General features: G+C 52.6%; 1 protein-coding gene across 4 annotated transcripts in view; it reads right to left on the reverse strand.

The window, feature by feature from the left end:
- ADARB1 (adenosine deaminase RNA specific B1) overlaps positions 1–21,273 on the reverse strand; it is an 86,293-nt gene that overhangs the window by 43,864 nt on the left and 21,156 nt on the right. For all 4 annotated transcript variants that reach the window (XM_042954761.1, XM_042954762.1, XM_042954760.1 and 1 more), the window contains exons 2-3: positions 5,419–5,493; positions 984–1,918 (exon numbers count right to left, since the gene is read on the reverse strand). In XM_042954761.1, the coding sequence (XP_042810695.1) occupies positions 984–1,918; positions 5,419–5,446 (963 nt within the window). In that variant the 5' untranslated portion in view covers positions 5,447–5,493. The remainder of the gene's footprint in view (positions 1–983; positions 1,919–5,418; positions 5,494–21,273) is intronic.

Genomic DNA, 21,273 nt, shown 5'->3' on the forward strand with positions numbered 1-21,273 from the left:
CATCCTGGATTCTTCTGAGACAGATGCAAGTTGTCCCATGTGGCAATTGGAGCCCTTCATTTTTTTTCCCATCAAACCAGTTCAGATTTTATCTTCAGCAGTAATACTTTGACAAAAAGGAATAGAGAAAGTCATCAGGTTTTCTCTCTAAAAGAGTAATTTTTACACTAGGCCAGAAAAAAAAACCCGGGTTTCCAAGAAGAGAAGCAAGACGTAATCAGAGTCGTAGGATTTAGAGATGCCAGCTACAGCTGTTTCCCCCTCCTCTCTTCCCTTTTCGAGTCAGCCAGGAGCCCGCCCTGAAATCCTGTCTCCACCCTGGTCTTACTCGGGAGGGCTGTCCTAGGCCAAGCAAGTGTGGCCACCTACCTCCAGCCCAGCAGGAGGGAAGCCCGCACGGATCCCAGGTACAGACTCCCGGGCCCCTGGAGTGCCACCAACGGGTCCCCTTCCTTCTCCCACCTCTGAGAGGCTCACAGACCTGCTACGGTGCGCCCTCTGCCTGGCTGGCCCTTGGCCTTGGGGACCGTCAGAGCTGCGGGACACCCGCCCTGACCCAGACGCGGGCAGCCTCACTTCTGTGCTCGGGACTCTCTGGTGAGACTTTGCAGGGAGCACCGCTGAGCTGGGATGTGGTCCCCGTGCTCCGGTCACAGGCTGCTGTGGGACACGGGTCCCCACAGAGGCGGACGGTGTGGGAAGGGAGCCACGGGCTGCCATGCGGAGTGGGGCAGGGCTCAGCCTGGAGAGCGCGAACGGCACTGCTCTGGGGGACAGGGTTTTGTGGGTCCCGCCCGCGTGCGATGGCCCTGGACGGGCTGCCCGGCACAACCGGTGTGGGCAGGGCAGGGCAGGGACACCTGGAGCCAGACTTACCGGTGACGCGCAGACGGGGCGCCAACAGTGACAAGGAGGAGCGAAGCCCTGTCTGAAAGCACTGCCAAGACACGGCCACCGTTTCTGGCAGCACCACAGTTCCTCACCTGCGGTAAATGCAACTGAAGGCCCTCGCTGGGGATGGGCTGGCGAGACGGTGTTTGATCCAAGTGCAAATTAAAAATGGTCGCCAGGGCAGACTGCGCAGCCCGGGCCTTGGCGAGCTTTTTGTTCCGGCCCGAGCCCTCGAAGAACTGGCCGTCCACCACCACAGACATGACAAAGCTCTTGGCGTGGCTCTCCCCGCTCTCCGACAGGAAGTCGTACTTGAGCCCCGGCCGCAGCTCGTTCAGGATCATCACGGGGTTCTTCCCGCTCGGCGGCGGGAACGGCGGAGGGCCGGGTAGGGGAGGCTGCGCGAGGCCGGCGGGTGCCGGGGACGCGGCCAAGCTGAGGTCCCCGCTGGAACTAAAGGAGTCGTCCCCGTTGGAGCCCAGGTAGAAGGGCGCATCCGACCTGTCCGGGGTCTCGAAGCCGTTGAAGAGCGTGTCGGGGAAGTCAGCCTGGTCGGACGTGAAGTCCGTGTTGGCGGACAGGGTCCTCCCCATGGCCAGGTGGGCCTCAGAGGCGTTGGGGAACTGAACGAAAGAGCGCAGGGCCTTCTCCGCGGCGTGCAGCTTGGCCTTCTTCTTGGTGGGGCCGGAGCCCTCGAACACCTGCCCGTTCACTTCGACGGACATGACGAACAGAGGCGCGTGCACCGGCCCCGTCTGCGACAGCAGCGCGTACTGCAGGCCGGGCTTGATCTCGTTCAGCTGCATCAGGGCGTTCTTGGGCAGCGCGGGCCCCGGCGGCCGCCTCCTCTTCTTCAGGCGGAACTTGGCGTGGCCATTGCTGCCCTCCTCCAGGGGCCGCTTCCGGCCGGTGCCGCCACCGCCCCCGTTGGAGAGCGGGGCGCCCTCGCCAGGCCCGGGGGCGCTGCCGTCCGTGGGGAGCGCGCTGTCCAGACCGCAGCTTTCCTTAACATCTGTGCTGCTCGAACCTGCGGTGCCCAGAAAGAGTAACTTACAACGCCTTCGTTGCAGGATCTTGTAAATGCAAAATTTATAGATTCCTTTATCTCTCTTTGTAACTGGTTAAGTGATGTGTGCTTATTCACTCTGCCTCTGGCCGTACGTGCAAGAGCTGCACCTTCAACCCAAGAACTGCCACCTGCACCACGATGGGCAACTGTACGTTTCGCTAACTCATGGCCAACGCCATTTGCGACTACTGCCCCCAACTGCTTTTGCGTTCAAGGGTGGGTTTTTAAAACAGTTGGTTTCTACAAGAATATTCTGAAGCACCTAGAGATGCTTTACTCAAGCTTATCGGGATGTGGGGTGATAAATTAATCCTGAAAAAGCTTCCCTCAGTAAGTCCAATGTCAGTATTGACACACATTCTCCTCCTTTTCAATGTCACTTGCTCTGACTGTGCCCACACCGGGCTCTGGACCGCAGCACCTCCCGGAGCAGGGCCAGGATTTACAAGATGCACTCACAAGGAATTAGTGTTTCAGGGTTAGAATATTCGATCACTATGTGAGGTCGTTGGATTTAGTCCGTGAATCAATCTTGGGAAAACTCCTCATGTCATCACTGAGGGATGCAGCCTCACTTCTAGTGTGAGCTTACATTTTTTCATGACATACAGGGATCGATTTATCTCTGAATCCTTAATATATTCCACGATAGGAAAAAGTACATAACGAGACATAAAACTGAAGCTGCAAACAGGCTACCACTTCCTAACTTTCCAAGTAAAGGCAGCGATTTTGTCTTTTTTTAAGAAACAAATATTTGACGGATTGACAGGATAAGCTGCCTATCCCACCTTTTAAAGGTAGTTTCTATTTGCAGTTAATGAAGATAATTTTAAAACTCTCTAAGTTTGGCGAAACAAATATGATTTTAATTTCAAAACGGGGAATTAAAAGGCATTTACTCTTCTCTGTAAGTTTATTAAGCTTTTTTAAAAAAGAGAGAAAGAAACAATTCCCTGTTTTCCCGGCTCATCTTCATAGGCCGTCTGCCGCGTGAAGCGTAGGAGTAACGACCAGGGCCCTGTCAGTGGGACTGCATTGGAAGACCTTTCATTAGCGCTCAAAGATGTAGTTAGTAACCGAAATAATTTTTACACGTGTAAGCAACTTACAAGCGCCCTGACAAGGCGGCCCTCGCGTCACGGTACATAATCTAGAAGTAGATGCTCGTGACGCTGAGCAAACAGCACTGTGGACACGGGAGGATAAATGGGACAGAAAGTCCGACTGACGGCCACCAATCCCCAAAGTGAAAGTTCTCAAACTTCCGGGGCAGCCGGCCCTCAGCTGGGATGTAGAGAATAACCCTGGCTTAAACCCACACCCTGGGAAACGGACTCTGCACGGAGGCGGAGGTTGGGAGGCTGCTGACCTCTCTCTGCAGACGTCAAATACTCCCCAGTACTCCCGACACACACACCACTTCTCCCAGTTGACAAAGCTGACGGAATGGACACTAAATTTTCATTTATAACATCCTCCAGCAAAAGCTCGATAGGTTACTCCTTTCGGTGCTCGAAGGAAACAAAGGTTAAAAAGGGCAGAGCAAGACAGAATTTAGGTGAACGAATAGGCAAGAACGTCACACATCAGGCGACTGCATACATCCTGAAGCTGTTGCCAAACAGGATTGTCGACATGGAAAATCAGGCCGTGTAGACACACGCGCAAGTGTGTTCCATCACAGACTCACTGTCTCTGAAACAAAGGCTGTCCTTTAGGAGATAAAAATGATCAGTATTGGACTGACAAACAATCTTGAGATGTAAAAGAAAAAAAATACGCTTCCTATAATAGAGTTCACGTAAATTCCAAGTTGTCACTTGCTTCAGAAGCACTCAGACACTGCTCGTATCCCGTCTTATCAGAGGTGCTGCTGTGTAAAGGGAACACACACTGAATTAGACAGACAGACCCTGCTATCACAGCTCTTCCTAAGCAGACGTGGGCGCGACGTTAATTCACGGATGTGAACGCCACCCAATAAAATCTTTGCTGCTTTTCAAACGGTAGGAAATGTGGGACCTCACCACAGACCTCCAGACCGGAACCCGCATTCACCCTTCAGGAAAATCACCCAGAAGAATCCTTCATCTTGGTGAGTTACCACAGGATCTGCATGCCCTGAAGTCTCCACCCACGCCAGGCGGACAACAGCCCGCGGCCCCGAGAAAAGGAGGCTTGGGGGACACGTGCTCACACAGTCCTCACGGGGGGCTTAGTGCCCGGGCAACAGTGGCCGTGGTGAGTGAAGCTGACGAGCAAAGACAGGCTGCGCCCCAAACAGGCCTTAAGAGTAGGCTCTGATGGGGACACCAGCCGGAAGACAGCACCCTGCAGGCAGCGGGGGAGGGCAGCGCCACGGTCACGCTTTCCCACACTCGCAACCGCCAAAGAGCACGTTCTCCGTGTGGTTCGTGCAACCAAGGCCCAGAGCACTGCAGAGCTCGGCGGCCCAGGAGGCGGGAGCGCCCTGCCCGCTGAGCTTCCGGGTCCTAAGTGGCCGCGAGCCCAAGCCCAAGGCCTCAGCTGGTCGGCCCTGAGAGAAGTCACAGGGAGACGTGCTGAGCAGTGTTCTAGTCACGGTGACCAGTCTCGGTACGAAGTCACCCGGCGTGCATGCCCGCCTGCTCCTCCCTGGGCACGACCAGACGCTGCAAGTACGGATGCAGATCAGAAAATGGTGTCTTCGCTGTCATTGCCCCAACTTCTGTGGGAGCCTTTAAACCTCATCCAAATGCACTGCTCTCAGGGATTAAAGATAAAACAGAAGAGACAAGTGCATCCCGCAAACTTCTTTTGGTAGAGAGCACCACTGTGGGGGGCCAGGGGTGGGGGGAGCTGTGTGCCCCTGAGGCTCGCCGCCCTGCTCCACAGACGGGACAGTGTGGCAGACAGAGCAGGCCCCACGGTGAGCTCCGGTCCCCAGCAGCCCAAAGGCTCGCCAAAGTCTTGGAAACTTAAAATCAGCAGGCTTGCGGGAGCCCCCTTCCCTCAAAGCACAGGGAGAATTCGCTGTCTTTGCAGGGGAAAATTTAGCTACTATCCTCCCAAATGACCAAGTATTTCAATCAATCCCAAAGGGTATCTTAGATTTGCACACATGAAAATCCAGCCACTGGTAGGAGACCCACGCCGCGACATGGCACGAACCCGTGCAGCTGTGAGGCACGTGCATCTAGAGACACGTGTTCTCCCTCCTAGTACACACGTGTCGGTCCCAGAACGATGGCAGTGGAAGGTCCAGACAGACGGCTGTGAGGAAAATGCCCACACAAGTACCAACACCTACTGCAGGGAACACATCAGAAAGTTAAAACATGCCACCGTTAGCAGCCCATTTCGCAGGAAAGGAAATCACTTTTCCCAAATTCGTCTCATTACAACTATTTACAAGAACACTACGATGGTAACGGAGAATTAGCTACTTGACGCTACATGATGGGCCCAGGTCTTACTCATGTTTTCTTCTTCTTCTACATCCATGGCAAAGTGCTTGTGAGGGTCTCTTGACTGGCGGAGACGGTTTCTGTCTGAAAGACAGCAAGAAAATGACTTTGAGCGTGTCCGTCGCATGAGTACAGGGGGTAAGTCCGCTGTGCGGGAACCACTGTGACAGAAGTACAAGTGAGAGGAGAAGCCTTCACACGAGGAGGGCTACTCTGTCATCCAGCACCAAACGCGGGGATGCGCCCACTGCTCTGGCACGGTCCAGGACACCGAAGGACCGCCAGCCGGGGCCGCGCTGCCAGGAGGGACGGCGGAGGTGGAAGGAGACACGGCAAGGGAGGCGCCCTCTGAGCGGGGCGGACCGTGCCGGGGACGGGGCCCTGGAGGGCAGGGAGGACGAGGACGGCTCGGAGACAGCCTTCCCATGGGACGCAGTGAAGACACTTCATGTCACAACGGAAGACAACAGAGCCACACACACGCCAGCCCATGCCATTGGCCATTGGCCATGCCAATGGTCACCACCGCCCAGAGCACTCTGGTCTGGCCGGAGCAAGGCCACTGCAGGATTTCCCCCCACTTCTTTTCTTCGTCCTGAACAGCACCTCGTGTGGGTGCCACTAAAGGGCACACACAGCTGTTCAAGTCGGACCTAGCCCCTTAGCCACCTGTGACTTCCTTTGTTGGCAGGAGAAACCACAGGCACCCTCAAGGAACAATTACTCCGATTCTCCGACTACGAGCAAGTTCAAAGCCCCGTCTTCCTGAATACTGTGGCTGTGCTCTGCAAGGCTGTATGAATGCATTATCCATAATAAAGGACCCCATCAGACGGCGAGCGAGGAAAAGACTGTAAATGTTCTGGCCACAATCTCTTTGTATAGAATAAAACCGAAATGAAACTTACACTGTAAGCCACTAAAAGGCAAATCCAGTGCTTTCAGGATAATGGTAACGAAAACGTGCTGAAATAGGCACATGTGTCGTAAATATCCCTCAGGTATCTAAAATGTGTGTTTTCATGACAATCGCTTGTTAATAATGGCGAATCCCAACATATAACTGGCAAATTTGTTGCTAAAAGTTACATGGGTTCCTATTTAGAACCCTTTATCTATTTAAGTAATCTCTGCCCCCACGTGGGACTCAAACCTGCGACCCCGAAGTGAAGACCTGCTCGTCCCCCTGACTGAGCTGCCGGGAGCCCTCTATTTAGAGTCCTTTATTCAAGAAAGTGTTCCACGTGGTTTCAAAAGCATTGCTATTTTGTATTGATTCATTACTTCATGATGTATTTGCTGAAGATGTATTTGGTGCAAAGCACAGGGTAGATACTATAAAACCTAAACGGATCAAGTAGATTCTGCAATTGAGAAATTTAAATATAAATATCACCTGAGTAGCTGGTCATATTAAGGATTATTAATTGTTTCAGGGGTGGAAATGGTGCTTAAATTTTAGTGATATATTCTGAAGTACTTACACACAAAATGGTAACATCTGGGGTTTATTACTATAAACTAGCACACAGTGCGAGTGCAGGGAACAGCAGACGGTGTCCGGGTGGCACAGAGGGGTCGTGCTGGTGTGCTGATGCCCGCTGAAGGGCACGAAGGCTTCCGTTTGCAATTCTGAATTTGCACGTGCTTTAACATTCCCTTAATAGTGTTTTAATAGAGAGGAACTTCCTCGAGGTCCAAAGTGGGAGGGAAGAGGTCGTCACGGGGTAAACCACAATTCGCCCTCGGTGGAACACAGGTGCTCTGAGGGGTCACTCGCTGGGAAGATGGGTATGTGACGGCTAGCCCGAGCGAGAGGGCAGGCCGGGGGCACACCCTGAAGACGGCCGGCAGGTGGCCTGCAGGAAAGCACACAGTCACAGGGCACGTCAGAGGAACCCCAACTATTGACTCTGGACACACACTCACACCCCGCAGGGCACTCTGTTCTTACTGGCTGAACACCGGTTTCAAAACAGCAGAAGGGATGTACACAGTGGCCAGTGGAGCAGGGGTCATCTTTCCTTTCCTCTAGCTCAGTACAAGCAACTCTCCTGGACATGACGTCTAAAGCGAACATCGGAAAGGCTCTGGGGGGAGGGAAGAAGGCAGGCCAGGTCACAGACCAGGTCGCAGACGAGCTGGGACCAAGGAACTGTGCAGCAGGGAGCCCCCGGGCCTGCTTTTTGCATCGTTATCCCAGACCGGGAGCCGAAGACCTGGTAACCTGGAAACACCGAGAGACAGACAGAGACAACACACACGAACCAAACAAGAACTGACTGTGGCCAAAGGTCCAAGACAGGCACCCGCCAGCTCGACAGGCAACTGACGGAGCAAACGCCCCCCCCGGCCGGACCCCACCCTCCCAGCTGCACCGCACAGTCAGGGCTGACACTCGGGGAGCCTGCCAAGGTGCCCATCTCATCCCCACTGGGGGTGTCAGGGGAGGCCCAGCTGGGAGTCAAGACTCGCCTCCACCTGGCAACGTCAGTGGAGGCCACGGAAGAGCGGCAACCTGGGAACTGTCGGCGGTGGCCTGCGGGGAACCTGGACCCGCACGGCAGTGATGGGGGGGGCCCTCCCCTGACAGAGAGAGCGGCGTGAGAGAAAGTCAGCGGAAACAGGAAGCTCCAGTAAGACTCTTGGAACATAATCCGTCCAGGTTTCAAAGCAAAAATCATTCATCCTACGGAGAGCCACAAAGATCTCTAACTGAATGAAAAAACACGATCAACAGAATGCCAACCCAGAGATGTTCCAATTACTGGAAAAAGATTTTAAAGCGGCCGTCACCAAAAAGAAGGAAGCGAGGAGTAAGTCTAACTGATTTTAGCGGCTGGTTGAGCAGCACCGGTCAGCAGGCCGGCGTGGAGTCGGTGAGGGACAGACGCGCAGAACAAGGGACCTAGCGAGAGGCCTGACCAACAGGTCACGCTGTGGACGACGGTGCCAGCGAGCGGCCGTGGAGGAGGAACGGTGCTGTCCACAGACGGTGCCTGAGCCCCGGGGCACCCAAGTCTGCACCCTGCATGGGACCCACTCAAAATGGACCAGGGGCTTCAATGAGAAACAACGAATTCACAGGAGAAAACCCTCAGGGTCTCGGATGAGGAAAAGAGCCTGCAGACTGGCACCCAATACACGACCCGTGACAGGAAACGCTGACAAACTGGGCTCCTCCAAAGGAAACACTCCTGCTTGAGACCCTATCGAGGAGACACAAAGACAGGCCACAGATGGGGAGAAAAGGGTTGACAGCCACGTATCCAAATAGAACACACATGAGATTCTCAAAACTAAACGATAAAACAAGCCCGTCAGAAAATGGACAGGAGACATGAACAGCCAGTATCATCATAGAGGATATACGTGGAGAGAGAGATGGCAAGTAAGCACCCGACACGGGTCTGCGACCGTCAGCCCCGGGGAAATGCAGCTTCAACCATGTGAGGCACCACCGCACACCCGTGAGAGCGGCTCGCATACAAAACGGTGACCACCGCACACGCGGGCACGGACGCAGACAAACCGGATCCCTCGCACGTGGCCGGTGGGACCGGAACACGGGGCGGCCGCTCTGGAGAGCAGTTGGTTGGGCAGCTTCTTAAAAACTGAACATGGGCATTTTATCCCAGAGAGATGAAGACACGGTTCACGTACACACTGTGTCCGGGGGTACCTGGCTGGCTTGGTTGTGAAAGCGTGCAACTTTTGAACTCACGAGTTCAAGCCCCACGTCAGGTGAAGAGATTACTAAAAAAAAAATTTTGTAATAAACATGAGTGTTTATAGCAACTTGATTCCTAATAGTCCCAAACTGGGGAAAACCCAGACGCCCTTCAACAGGTGAATGATTAAATAAAATGTGGCCCATCCATACCATGGAACACTATGTGGCAATGAAAAGGAGCAGACTATTGATATACACAACAGTCCGGAGGGATCGCCGGAGAATAGGGCTTCCTGGAAAAAACCAATCTCGTGGCCACTGCATGGACCCATGTATATTCCATTGATACGTAACATTCTTGAAATGAGAAAACTGTACAAATGGGGAACAGGTTAGCGGTCATCAGGGTTTGGGGAGGCTGTGGGTGTGGCTATAAAAGGGCAACAGGAGGGATCCGTGTGGTAAAAGGACGTCCTGGATCTTGACTGTATGGAGGTCAACATCCTCATCGCAGGGTGCACCGTGTAAAGCAAATATGGGCTCTCTCTCGTGTCATTTCCTTATGGCTATGTGTGGATCTACGTGATCTCAAGATAAGAAGATAAATTAAGAGTAAGCAGAAGGCACACTACACAATTAAGCAACCCCCGGTCCGTGGAGGGCTCCCCTGGAGGTCTGGGACGATGAGGGTCCCCCTTGCAACAGTAATGACGGTGAGTCCGAGCGCAATGGTGCCGGGCTCTAACGGGGCTCACCTGACCTGTAGAGCTCACCTTGTTCACCTGCCCTTACATATTAAAACCCTAAAAAAAGGACACGGGAAATGTCTCACAGTAGAAAATGATCAGGCTGTGCCCGGGGGCGTGTGGTACATGCACATTAAGAATGGCAGCCAAAAATCTCCTGCAGAGCAGAAGTCAACATTTTTGGCTTCTACAAATGCCAACTCTTATACCAAAGGTTATAAAACAAAGCAAAATAATAAATGCAAGCACTTTAGGGCATTTCACGTAACCGTTTTTCTTTCATTCTGCAAAGCACTTCTTCTGGCCTGGACTACAAACACATTAAGAATTAAAGCTCCACAAAAATCCCATACGGAACACAATTCCAGGAACAGCCAATTAGAGAAAAGCTTTATTTGACAGCAGTGTTTAAATAATTTCCTCCTTTTTCGGAATGCCCCTGCAGCAGTAGGAACTAAGCTAGGCTTGGGGGGCACCAAGGTGTGAAAAGACCACTCAAGTTGCCATCAAAGGACCTGGATTTAAGTGTAACCGCATTCCAGTTAGAATCGCGACAGAACTAGGCCAGCTGGTTCTAAAGCTTATGTGGAGAAATGAACAAGTCCGAACAGCCACAAACACTAACTAGGGAAGCGATGAGGCAGGGCCGGACCTCCCAGACCGGACACAGTGCGGTGTCAACGCCCAAAACAGCATGCGTGGTTCGCAGACGACCCATCGGTGTGATGGCGGCCAAGTCCAGGGTCACAACAAGCACACCCCAGAACTCACTGCGCAGACAACGTGGTGCCCCGAGTCAGTAACGAGTACTTCCTAACAAACGGGACTGGACGTGGGGTGACCGCATGCAAGAACTGACTTCAAATGGCACGATTCAACCCGCTATGTTTTATTTCTCAGGTGGCGGGTGGCAGACAGTTATCTGCTGTATTATTGTACCTTTGTAGATGCACATGTTGTAACACGAAGTACACAACATGTGTGTAAAAAGAACGTTCCTCTTGTCTTCTGACAGTACCCTTATCTCTCCACCAGGGAGAGGGAAGCTGGGCATGTTCCTACCTCTTCATGCCCTCCCCTCCCTTTGGGAAAAACGATATTCTGGAATAAATATAAAGAACATGACTTACTTGTACTAAAGATGTGCCGGAACAGGAATATTCTCTATTGTACTGCTATACTATCTTTAGGAATTCACTAAAAATGTATAGATTTAAAAAAAATGTTTAAGACAAGCAGTAAACTTGGTTAAAATTACTAGCAATTATTGCTGGATTTTATCCATTTTTATTCTCAAAACAAAATGGTTTTAAGAAAATTTGTACATATTACTTGTGGTTGTTACGGGTTTTATTTTTAACAGCCATACACTGCAAGTTTTTAAAAAGAGGAGTGTTAAAATGGAGGTTATTGGTGTTGATTCTTTACTATAAATCAAGCAACGTGCTAAAGTCTAGATTAATTTTATAACTGTAGCAAAAATATTAAATGATGATTTAATTATGTACCAAAGGTAACCGAAATATAAAATTCTTAAATCATTTCAAGGAAAATAACCTGAAATTCAACACCTTAATCATGTATGTTTAGAGAATAAATTTCATGATTTGTATTTTGCTTTCACTATTATACAAACAAAATACTATCACTGAAGTATCTGAAACATTCAATTTATAACATTTACAATAAAATATTTTTTTTCTAGGCAACCATCCAAGTAATGGATGTTCAATTACCCTTCAGAGATTCTGCATGCTTTGAACAAGATATGGCAGGCTGTGCATAGGAAATGAAGTTCATGCATTACTGCTACAAACGTTTTTTCTAATGAAATGCAACTTGGAATACTTAAAATAAGCACAGCAACCAACAACAACAACAAAAACCCTCCTCGAACTAATAAGTAATTATAGCTAGGTTGCAGTATAAAAGGTTAACATACCAAAGTCAATTGCTTTCCCAGATACCAGCAATAAATATATGGAATTTGAAATAAAAAATAAAATACTGTTTACATTAGCGCCCCCCAAAAATAAAACATTTAGGTATAAACCTAACAATATGTACAAGACCTATATGAGGAAAACTATAAAACTCTAACAAAATCAAAGACCTAAATTAACGCAGAGATATTCCATGTTCATGGATAGGAAGACTCAATACTGTGAAGATGTCAGTTCTTCCCAACTTGGTCTGTCTGTAGATTGAATGTGATCCCCATCAAAAGCCCAGCAAGTCATTTTGTGGCTATTGACAAACCGATTCTAAAGTTTATAGACAGACAAAACACCCAGAATAGCCAACACAATGTTGAAAAAGAACAAAGTTGGAGGACCGACACTACTGACTTCAGGACTCACTGTAAAGCTACAGTGATCAAGACATTGTGGTGGTAGAGAAAGGACACGCAGATCGGTCCATGGGACAGAACGGAGAACCCAGAAGGAGAGCCACACAGAGACAGCCGACGGATCCCTGACAAAGGAGCAAAGGCAATCAAGGGGGCAAAGAGTCTCTTCCACAAGGGGCGCTCGAAGGGGAATCTGGACGCAGACCTTCCACTGTTCACAACAGTTCACTCACAAAGGATCTCAGACCCAAATGTAGAACGTAGGATCGTAGACCCAAAACTATCAAACGCCTGGAAGATGATACAGGAGAAATCCTCGGGGACCTTGGACAGGGGGACGACTTTTTAGATACAACACCAAAGGTACAACCTAATTGATAAGCTGGACTGAGTCAAAATGTAAAATCTCTGTTCTGCGAAAGACACTGGTAAGAGATGAGCAGACAAGCCAGAGGCTGGGAGAAATATTTGCCACACGTATATCTGATAAAAGAAGATATATCCAAAATACACAAACACTTAAAACTCAGCAATAAGAAAACGGACAACCCGATTAAAAAGTAGGCCAAAGACCCGAAGAGACACCTCACCAGAGAAGACATACAGATGTCACACGTCATCAGGGAAATGAAAATGAGGAGGGCACCTGTTGGGATGAGCATTGGGTGTTGTATGGATACCAATTTGACAATAAATTTCATATTAAAAAAAAAAGAAAGAAAATGAAAACGACAACGACGTCACCGTGCACCCGTGAGAACGGCCACAACCCGGAACCCCGACAACACGGATCGCTGGCGGGGACGCGGAGCAGAAGGAACGCTCCCTCACTGCTGGTGGGAAAGCAGAGAGGGGCAGCCGCCGCGGAGGAAGGTTTGCCGGTTTCTTACAAAACCGAACACGCTCTGACCATACGACCCAGCGGTCGTGCTCCTTGAGGTCTACCCAGAGGAGGTGAACGTTCACGTCCACACGACAACCCGCAGGCGGATGTTTACGGCAGCTTTATTCATAACTGCCAGACCTTGGAAGCAACCAAGGTGCCCTTCGGGAGGTGATGGGCAAACACACGGGTGCGTCCAGACGACGGGATGGTATTCGGTGCTAAGAAGGAGTGGGTCGTCACGCCACGAAGACATGGAGGGTGCGCAGGTGCATCTCACTAAGAGAAAGCAGCCAATCTGAAAAGGCTGCATCCTGTACGATTCTATCTGTGCGACGCCCTGGAAAAGGCGGGACCATGGAGGCAACAGCAAGGTCAGGGGTTGCCAGGGGTGGTGGGGGTGGTGTGGATAAATGGGTAGAATGCGGAGATTTTTAGGGCAGTGAAAACAAGCTCTGTGATACTATGATGGTGGACACGTGTTATCACACATTCGTGCAAACCCACAGATAGTAGCCAACATCATAAGATGCCAGTGCCAGTGCACTGGCCAGTGCCAGTAAGGTGCCAGTGCAGGCTGTCCACTGTAAGAGGCACACCGTTGAGGTGGTGGGTGTTGGTAATGCAGGAGGTGGCGTTTGGCAGGGTCGGGGGGGGGGCAGTAAATCTTCACTTCTCCTCAATTCTGCTGTGAATCAAAATCTGCTCTAAAAACGCGAAGTCTTAGTTTTTTTAAAAAAAGGCACAGCGATGCATAACAGCACTCATCATGTCAGCAGGGGAACACTGAAGAGAAGGGGAATCTACCGAATCAGAAGAGCACAGGCAGACGCATCAGGAGGACAAACACTACAGTGACCCCCTTTGCCATCGGACAAATGAAAGGAGCTGCAGCCCTGTCACTGCGGGCAAAGTCCCCCGTCCCGTTAATGCTGAGGGCACGGGTGGCACCTCGGGGTAGAGGGTGCAGGGGCGTTGCTGCGGGGGAGGCGGGAGGGCCCCGCGAGGCCTGGCGCACAGGAGACCCTGGCGTCTTCTGGATCGGCTGCAGGCTTGGTAGTGATTGCACCAACGCAAATGTGGGTAAATGTGTCCCCTCTGCAGTCTTACCTGCCCTGCGCACATGCAGCCGGTGTTCAAGCCTGGCACCTCCAGCCACCCGGGTTCTCTCTCCTCCCCCCCACCCCCCGCCAGCTCTTCTCCCAAAGTAAGCACCACACTTCCCAGCCTCCCCACCTCTGCCCCGTCCCGTGCACCGGGCATCTCGAGCTGGGGCCCCGCGCATCCTCCCTGTGGCGCGGCCGCTGTCTGCCGCTGGGGCCCTGGAATCGGACATCGCCCCCACACCGCGGCAGGGTGTCTCATAAAGGTCACCAGGAAGTCCTGCAGCACTCGGACCCACACCCACAGGCTCCCCCACCACCTGCTGGAGCCGGGGGGCCACCTCTCCCCGTACAGGGGGACGCCCTGGTCCCTCCTCACCACGCCCATCCCAGGGGCATCCTCAGCACCCTGCCAGCTGCTTTTCCACACGGAATCGCATGATCTCAGGTCACCAGACCTGCCCTGCTTTTCCCCCAGATCATTGCAGGCTGCACCTCCTCAAGTCCTCCACCCGGGAGAGGGTCTGCCACTGTCCTAAGCCAGAGCGTCACTCTTCACCTCCCTCCACTCACCGAGGCCTGTGATGTGCAGCCTGCCTCCCCACTTGCCGCCGGCCTCCCCCACTAGGCTGTGAGGCCAGGCACCTCGGCCTCCTGGCCTCTACATGCCCAGCACCCGCCTGTGAGGATGGGCCCGACGAGCGACCCCGAGCTCTCCCACGTCCAGCTCCTTCTCCAGAGCCCTGCCTTTGTGTCAGATACACGGGGCTCACCGCAGCTCAGACAACCTAGCCGAGCCCCGCAGCTGGTCAGGAGTCCCCACCTCCAGCGCCTGCCCCGTCCCAGGGGCTTAACCTGCTGCTACAGCTGTTTCCCCTAAATAGGCCGCACTTTGCTCTGAGACCACAAACACCCCAGATGGCCAGCAGCCTACTGGACGGGAGCACGATGTGCTGGCTCCTCTCGGGTTCCATCCGCTCCGTGTCTGCTGCTCTAATGAGGGCCATGTGTTGGTCTTTGCCAGAAGGAAAGACACAGGATTTTATCAATTTTTCCTAATTTATAACTTTTACTAAAATGTGCCAACTAGATGTCAACTTGTCCAAAAACAGATGAGCTACTGTTAACAACCAGGACCTTATTAGAGAACACAAAGCCCCCAGCCGCTGAGCCGGGCCGCATTCAGCACGGCGGCATGGGGAGACAGCGACCAGAGAAGTTCCCACACTGGGCACCCCGCCGAGGAGCCGGCCAGCAGCAAGCACACGGGCCCAAAGCAGAGGGCGAGGACGGAGACAGCCTTGGCAAAGACGAGAGCCCCAGATTTCCAACATGCTTCTAGTCACTTGCTTCCACCCAAGGATGCAAACCTGCTGTCTAGGGTTTTCCTGACATGGCCAACAGAGCACCCCAAACACGTGTGACTTCTCCCCCAGCACAGCCTTGCACGTGAGCCCCACCACGGCAGGCTCCCAGGCTTGTGACCACTGGAGCCATAGATGCTACGTGCCCAGAAGGCCCTGGGCCACCGCTGAGGCCACCACACTGCTCCCAGAAGGCCCCAGGCCATTGCTGCAGCCTCCCCACTGCTCCCAGAAGGCCCCAGGACCACCGCTGCGGCCGCCCCACTGCTCCCAGAAGGCCCTGGGCCAAGGCTGCGGCTGCCCCACTGCTCCAGAAGGCCCACTGCTCCCCCAGAACCAGTCCCAGTGCCCATCCCCCTGAGCGTTCCTCTCTGGCCGGACCCCCCTGCCCTTCCCAGCAGGCCTCAGAGCTGATCCTCTGTGCCTCCTGGTGTGCAAGATGGGGGCGTCCTGTCTGCGGTGACCCCAACTAATCACATCTTGACTCCTGCTTGTATCTCTATTAGCAGCTTTCTCGAAAACGTGTCTAAAGTTAAGTACTAACTTTCCTCTTGAGTCCTTAAATCAGAAATAGTTGTAAACAAAGCAGCTGTGATCTGGTTCCCACCAATGTGAAAGGTTATCTTCTGAGTACAACTCATGATTAAGAAATGTTTTCCCAGTATCTATGATTATTACTCTCCTCTTACATGGGTCATAAGGGCCTTGTTCAAGGTCACACTCCACCGGAAGCCTGACGCACTTATGTGTGGCCTGCAGGACGGCTATTAGCAGGTGGAGGGGGGTGCTGGTGTGATGGTCCCAGCGAGCCCGGTTCAATTTCTAGCCAGGAGGCCTCCTGCAAGGCTCTCGGGGCTCCGGGTCTCTCTGGTCAGTAACGCTCACAGCATGTGGCCCGGTCCCTGCACGCGGAGAGCACCGCGGGTGTCGGCCATTCGCCACCACTGCGCGGAGCAGGCCAGCACAGACGCTTCGCCAGGTCCCATCGCCTGAGGCTGTTTTTGGTAAATCAGATCTCCAGGCTCACTTGACACAACAAGAGACAGACAGTAATTGAAGCAGAGATACTGAGACAACAGCAGACAAGTGCAGGGGATTGATTGTGTCCACACTATAAATTCCACAGCACACAGTAGAAAGGCTGCTTATTCATACTTTCCAGGGACTTAGAGTCATTCTTTTTTTTAAATTTCCAAAAAAAATATTTTTTTTGGTTTATATATTTATTTTGAGAGAGAGGGGAGAGTATGAGCAGAGGAGAGGCAGAGAGAGAGAGAGGGAGAGAGAAAATCCCAAGCAGGCTCTGCACTGCCAGTGCAGAGCCCGACGTGGGGCTTGAACTCACAAACTGTGAGATCAGGACCTGAGCTGAAATCAAGAGTCAAATGCTTAACCGACTGAGCCACCCAGGAGCCCCAGCATTAAAGTAATTCTTAAAGAAATATATTTTCAAAGTCAAGTCTCAAGTTCGCCTCTAAGCAGTACCCTTGCATGTGCGGTCCGTGAACTCTGCACTCGACAGCACAATGACTACGTTAGAGGATGAGAAACCAGAGTCGGGTGGGGCATCGCATGCAAACAATCAGCCAACAAAAGTGCATCTTACTTATGTAAAAGCCAGTTATATTACGAGTTAAAATCCTATCCGGGAAGATTTTCAGTAAACCAGTGTTCTAGACACGTGAGCCCGGGAACCGCCCCCTTACACGTAACCAGCTCACCCAGCTGAGCACTGGGCTGGCTGCACAGAACAGAGCAGCCAGGACCGAGTCACTCGCAGTCAGCACCTCGCACAGCCGGGCATGGTCATGGTCACGAAGCAATGAAGCCCAGAACCGCACGGGGCCACACACAGCACCAAGTCGGAGCAGGAGAATGGGCCGACTGGTGTGCCCACAAACACAAAACACAAAGACAACTTGCTTTGGGGCTCACACAGCCTGAGGCCCAGTCCTCACCCAGCCCCTGATCCACACCCGGGGGGCCACGGGTGTGATGGCAGGTGCCAGAGGGAGAGCACCTCCAGGAAAGGCTGACTTCTTCCATCAGCTCTGCCGAGTCCCCTGGATAAATGGCCGTGCATCTCCCTGCACATCCAGGGGCCCTGGAGCGCCCCTGTCAGAAGGCAGCACCTTCTAGATGACCCTGAGGGAGGGAGGGGTGGGAGTAGGGGGTGGGACGGACTCAGTGACCTCCCTGTGCCAGCCCACCTGGAAATAAGAGCCACGTCTCCTCAGGCGATCTTTCAATAGCCTTTATAGTCAATAATACAAACACAAACACCCGATTTAAAAAATGGTACACAAACAGGAACAAAACTTATAGAAGAATAAATGTAAATGGGCTTTGATAAGCTTCTTAGTTGTACCTCTTTGTAAGTAAGCAAAGAAAGATGTCAGTTGTCAAGCTGTCAGAGAGCATTAAAGTCACAGGTTGGCTGAGTACAGGGAAGGGTCCCTGTACGGTGAACAGAAATGAGTGGCCTCCACGAAGGCCAAGGCCATGCCTCCTGCGGGAACACCTGGCCTGACTGGCCTTCTCCATGCTGGTGTCTGGGAGGGGGTAAAACCATCCCAAGGTTCAGCAGGACCGGGTGGGAGAGAGCAGGGGGCTGTAGGAGGTGCTCCAGGCAAACCCCACCGAGCAGGAGGGCTCTGAGCAGCTAGCACCGCGGTGGGGTGGGGGTCTTCAAGTGTGTGCTCACCTCCCAGGGGGACGCTGGGAAGGCCCGAAGCACGAGTCAGCACTACTGGGCTCCCACCATAATAACACAACACGAAGACTGAACTGCCACTAACCTTCGAAGTCTGATTCCAGTTCTAACAACTGGACGAAACTATGAAGACTGCTTAGATTCAAAGAAACTATGAAGACTGCTTAGATTCAAAGGTTTAGCTAAAAGAATTATGACCTTTGCAGGGCACCTGGGTGGCTCAGTCGGTTAAGCGTCAGACTTCGGCTCAGGTCACCATCTCACGGTCTGTGAGTTCGAGCCCCGCGTCAGGTTCTGTGCTGACGGCTCAGAGCCTGGAGCCTGCTCAGGATTCTGTGTCTCCCTCTCTCTTTGCCCCTCCCCCTGCTTGCTCTCTGTCTCTCTCAAAAATAAATAAAATGTTTTTAAGAACTAAAAAAAAAGAATGATCACTTTTCCTTTTTCATGAAGTTAATCTTGCACCTGTATCTCCGATGTCTTACAATAAGCATTGCTTCCATAATGACAAAAAGGGAGTTTTCATTCTGAGCCACTGTCCTACACATGCCTTACTTTGCAGACTCTGAAAGCGGGCTGGGAAGTCGCAGACCCCCGTCTGAAGCCGGTGGGCTCGGTCTCCACAGTCCCCTGTGCTGCAGCCCCTGACAGAGCCGCACACGTCCCGCAGGTGTAACAGCGAATACCGGATGCCTTGCAGACCCGCACGACGTCGGAGCTCAGAGAGACGTTGCAAGTGGCCGAACCACACGCAGAACTAAAACCTGCCGGGCAGACGACAAGCCAGCGGGATGTGGCTACCCGGGGGCACAGTGAGGCAGGGCCACACGGTGACCTTGGGGCAGGCCCCCCAACTCGCCAGGAGCCTCCGTAGACGGACATCGCTGGTACCAGGGGACCAAAGGAGTCTGAGCACTGAGGCGATCTGCAAATCTGAGGCATCATTCCACTCGATCAGCACCATTACACATACTATTCTAAACGTGTCTGTTTTATACCTAGCAAACACACAGAAACGAGTCTGCCTGAGATGAAATTCTGTGGTTTACGAGGTCCCCACAAACCCCTCGGATGGCCGCCCGCTCTCTCCCGCACTGTCCCACGGCCGCCGCAGAAGGGGCTCCAGAGGACGAGCGAGAACCCCCGGGATGGAGCCAGCGATCCCCCCACACCTGGGGTGTAAGAGGCCCCACACGAGGGCAGGGTGCATACTCCGGCTGGGGATATCCGTCACGAGGCTCCCGGGCCGCCCGCCCAGGCTGCGCCCCATGACGTGGTGGGCAAAGACGCAGGGCTCTCTCCCTGGGGAGGCGCTGCGTTCTTCGTCGCGCGCGCTGTGCCTCCAGGCCTGGCCACGCAGCCGCCTGTGTGCCGCTCTGTGTTCTCGCCCACCCTCCTCTGCTGGACCGGCACGGGGGGCGACCCCCTGCGTGACTCCCGAACCTTCTGGCAAAGAACAAAAAGAAGCCTGAAGCCACGGGTGACGGACGGCAGGGGCCGGCTCTGTCTCAGAGCACTGGGGTTGCGCCTCACGCGGTCATGCCCTCTGGCCCTCTCCCCTCGCACTGCCTGCCTGTGCTCGCAGGTGCACGTGCACGGACCGCCGTGCTCGCTCTCCTTTGCGGCCTCCCCTGCCCCCCAGCATGGCATGCCTGAGCAAATGCACACGCGTTGTTGAAGCCTGATTCCAGAACAACAAAACGTTACCAGCTCAGAATCGACTATGGTGGAAGAAAAGCCTTCACAGAGCATTGTTGTTATAACCACGCTTTGTCCTTCAAAATGGACGCACGTTAGCAACGCATTTGCAACACAGTCTCTATTTGCTCTACTTAGCACAACCTAATTAAAATCTCGCTTATCTGAAAAACACACTGTATTTTCTGGAATCAGGAAAAGAAGCCGACGTGAACGATATTTTCAATGTGAACACTAATAATTACACTAAGAACAGGCAGTGTTCAGATTTGAGCCAATTTTCATACTATTTCCAGAACAACCTCACAAACCTTACTCTACAGGTTTGCTTTACGATTTCAACTGTCGACCTGGAGCGTCTCTGACTTTCGCTAAAGCGTCCCCTCTGGCTGAAGGAGCTCCTCCCAAGCAAGCAGGGTCCCCACCTGTGCCGGGAAGCCCCTCAGCATGAAAGCCACGAAGTGCACATACATCTGTCACAACAGGTTCTAGAAAACCTAGGCCTTCTATCTTCTGCTGTTGTTCACTGTTGGGGTGCAGGGCTCAGCAACTGTCTGCGCGTGGGCCCTTCTCCTGGAAGACAGGCGACGTCGATTCCTGCCAGAGACGGGGGAAGAGCCATCCCCTCCTCCCCAACACACAGAGCAGAGCAGAGTGCATCACACAAATCCACCCTCCTCATCCACCGAATGGTACTTGAGGTGGCTCATTCCAGAGCAAATCCCAACCCTGAGAGTTGGGGCAGTCCTTCTGCCACTGCCACCCTATCACCTACACCTGCCTGTCCTGTGCATGCCCAAACCCCTGGTGCCAGCACACCAAAGGCTCTCATGCGTACAGTCAGATGGATGGATGGATGGATGGATGGATGGATGGATGGATGGGTAGATGGATGGATGACGGACAGGCAGATGAACGATGTATATAGGTAGATGGGTGGAAGGATAGATGGATTAGTAGATGGATGATGGATGGGTACATGAATGAATGAATGGGTAGAGCTGTAGATGGGTGGATGGTGGATAGGATGGATGGATGGATGGATAAATAGGCAGGTGGATGGATGACGGATGGGTAGATAAATAAGGAATGGGTAGATGGGTGGATGGAAAAGTAGATGGGTTGATGGATGGATGAGAGATGGATGGGTGGATAGACGAGTAAATTCCATCCAACCCTGTGTCTCGAGTTGTCATAGTGCTTGGCACCTCACAAGAAGGCACTCTCTCAGCAAGGTGAGACCAGGGAGAAGCCTGGTGTGACAGCCACCTGCTCTCTCGGGTGCTGCCTGCTTCACCCACAACCGGCTGCATCTCCTCACTCTACACGGAATAGAT

This window comes from Panthera leo, chromosome C2 (genome assembly GCF_018350215.1).
Source record: "Panthera leo isolate Ple1 chromosome C2, P.leo_Ple1_pat1.1, whole genome shotgun sequence".
NCBI classification, from domain to species: domain Eukaryota; kingdom Metazoa; phylum Chordata; class Mammalia; order Carnivora; family Felidae; genus Panthera; species Panthera leo.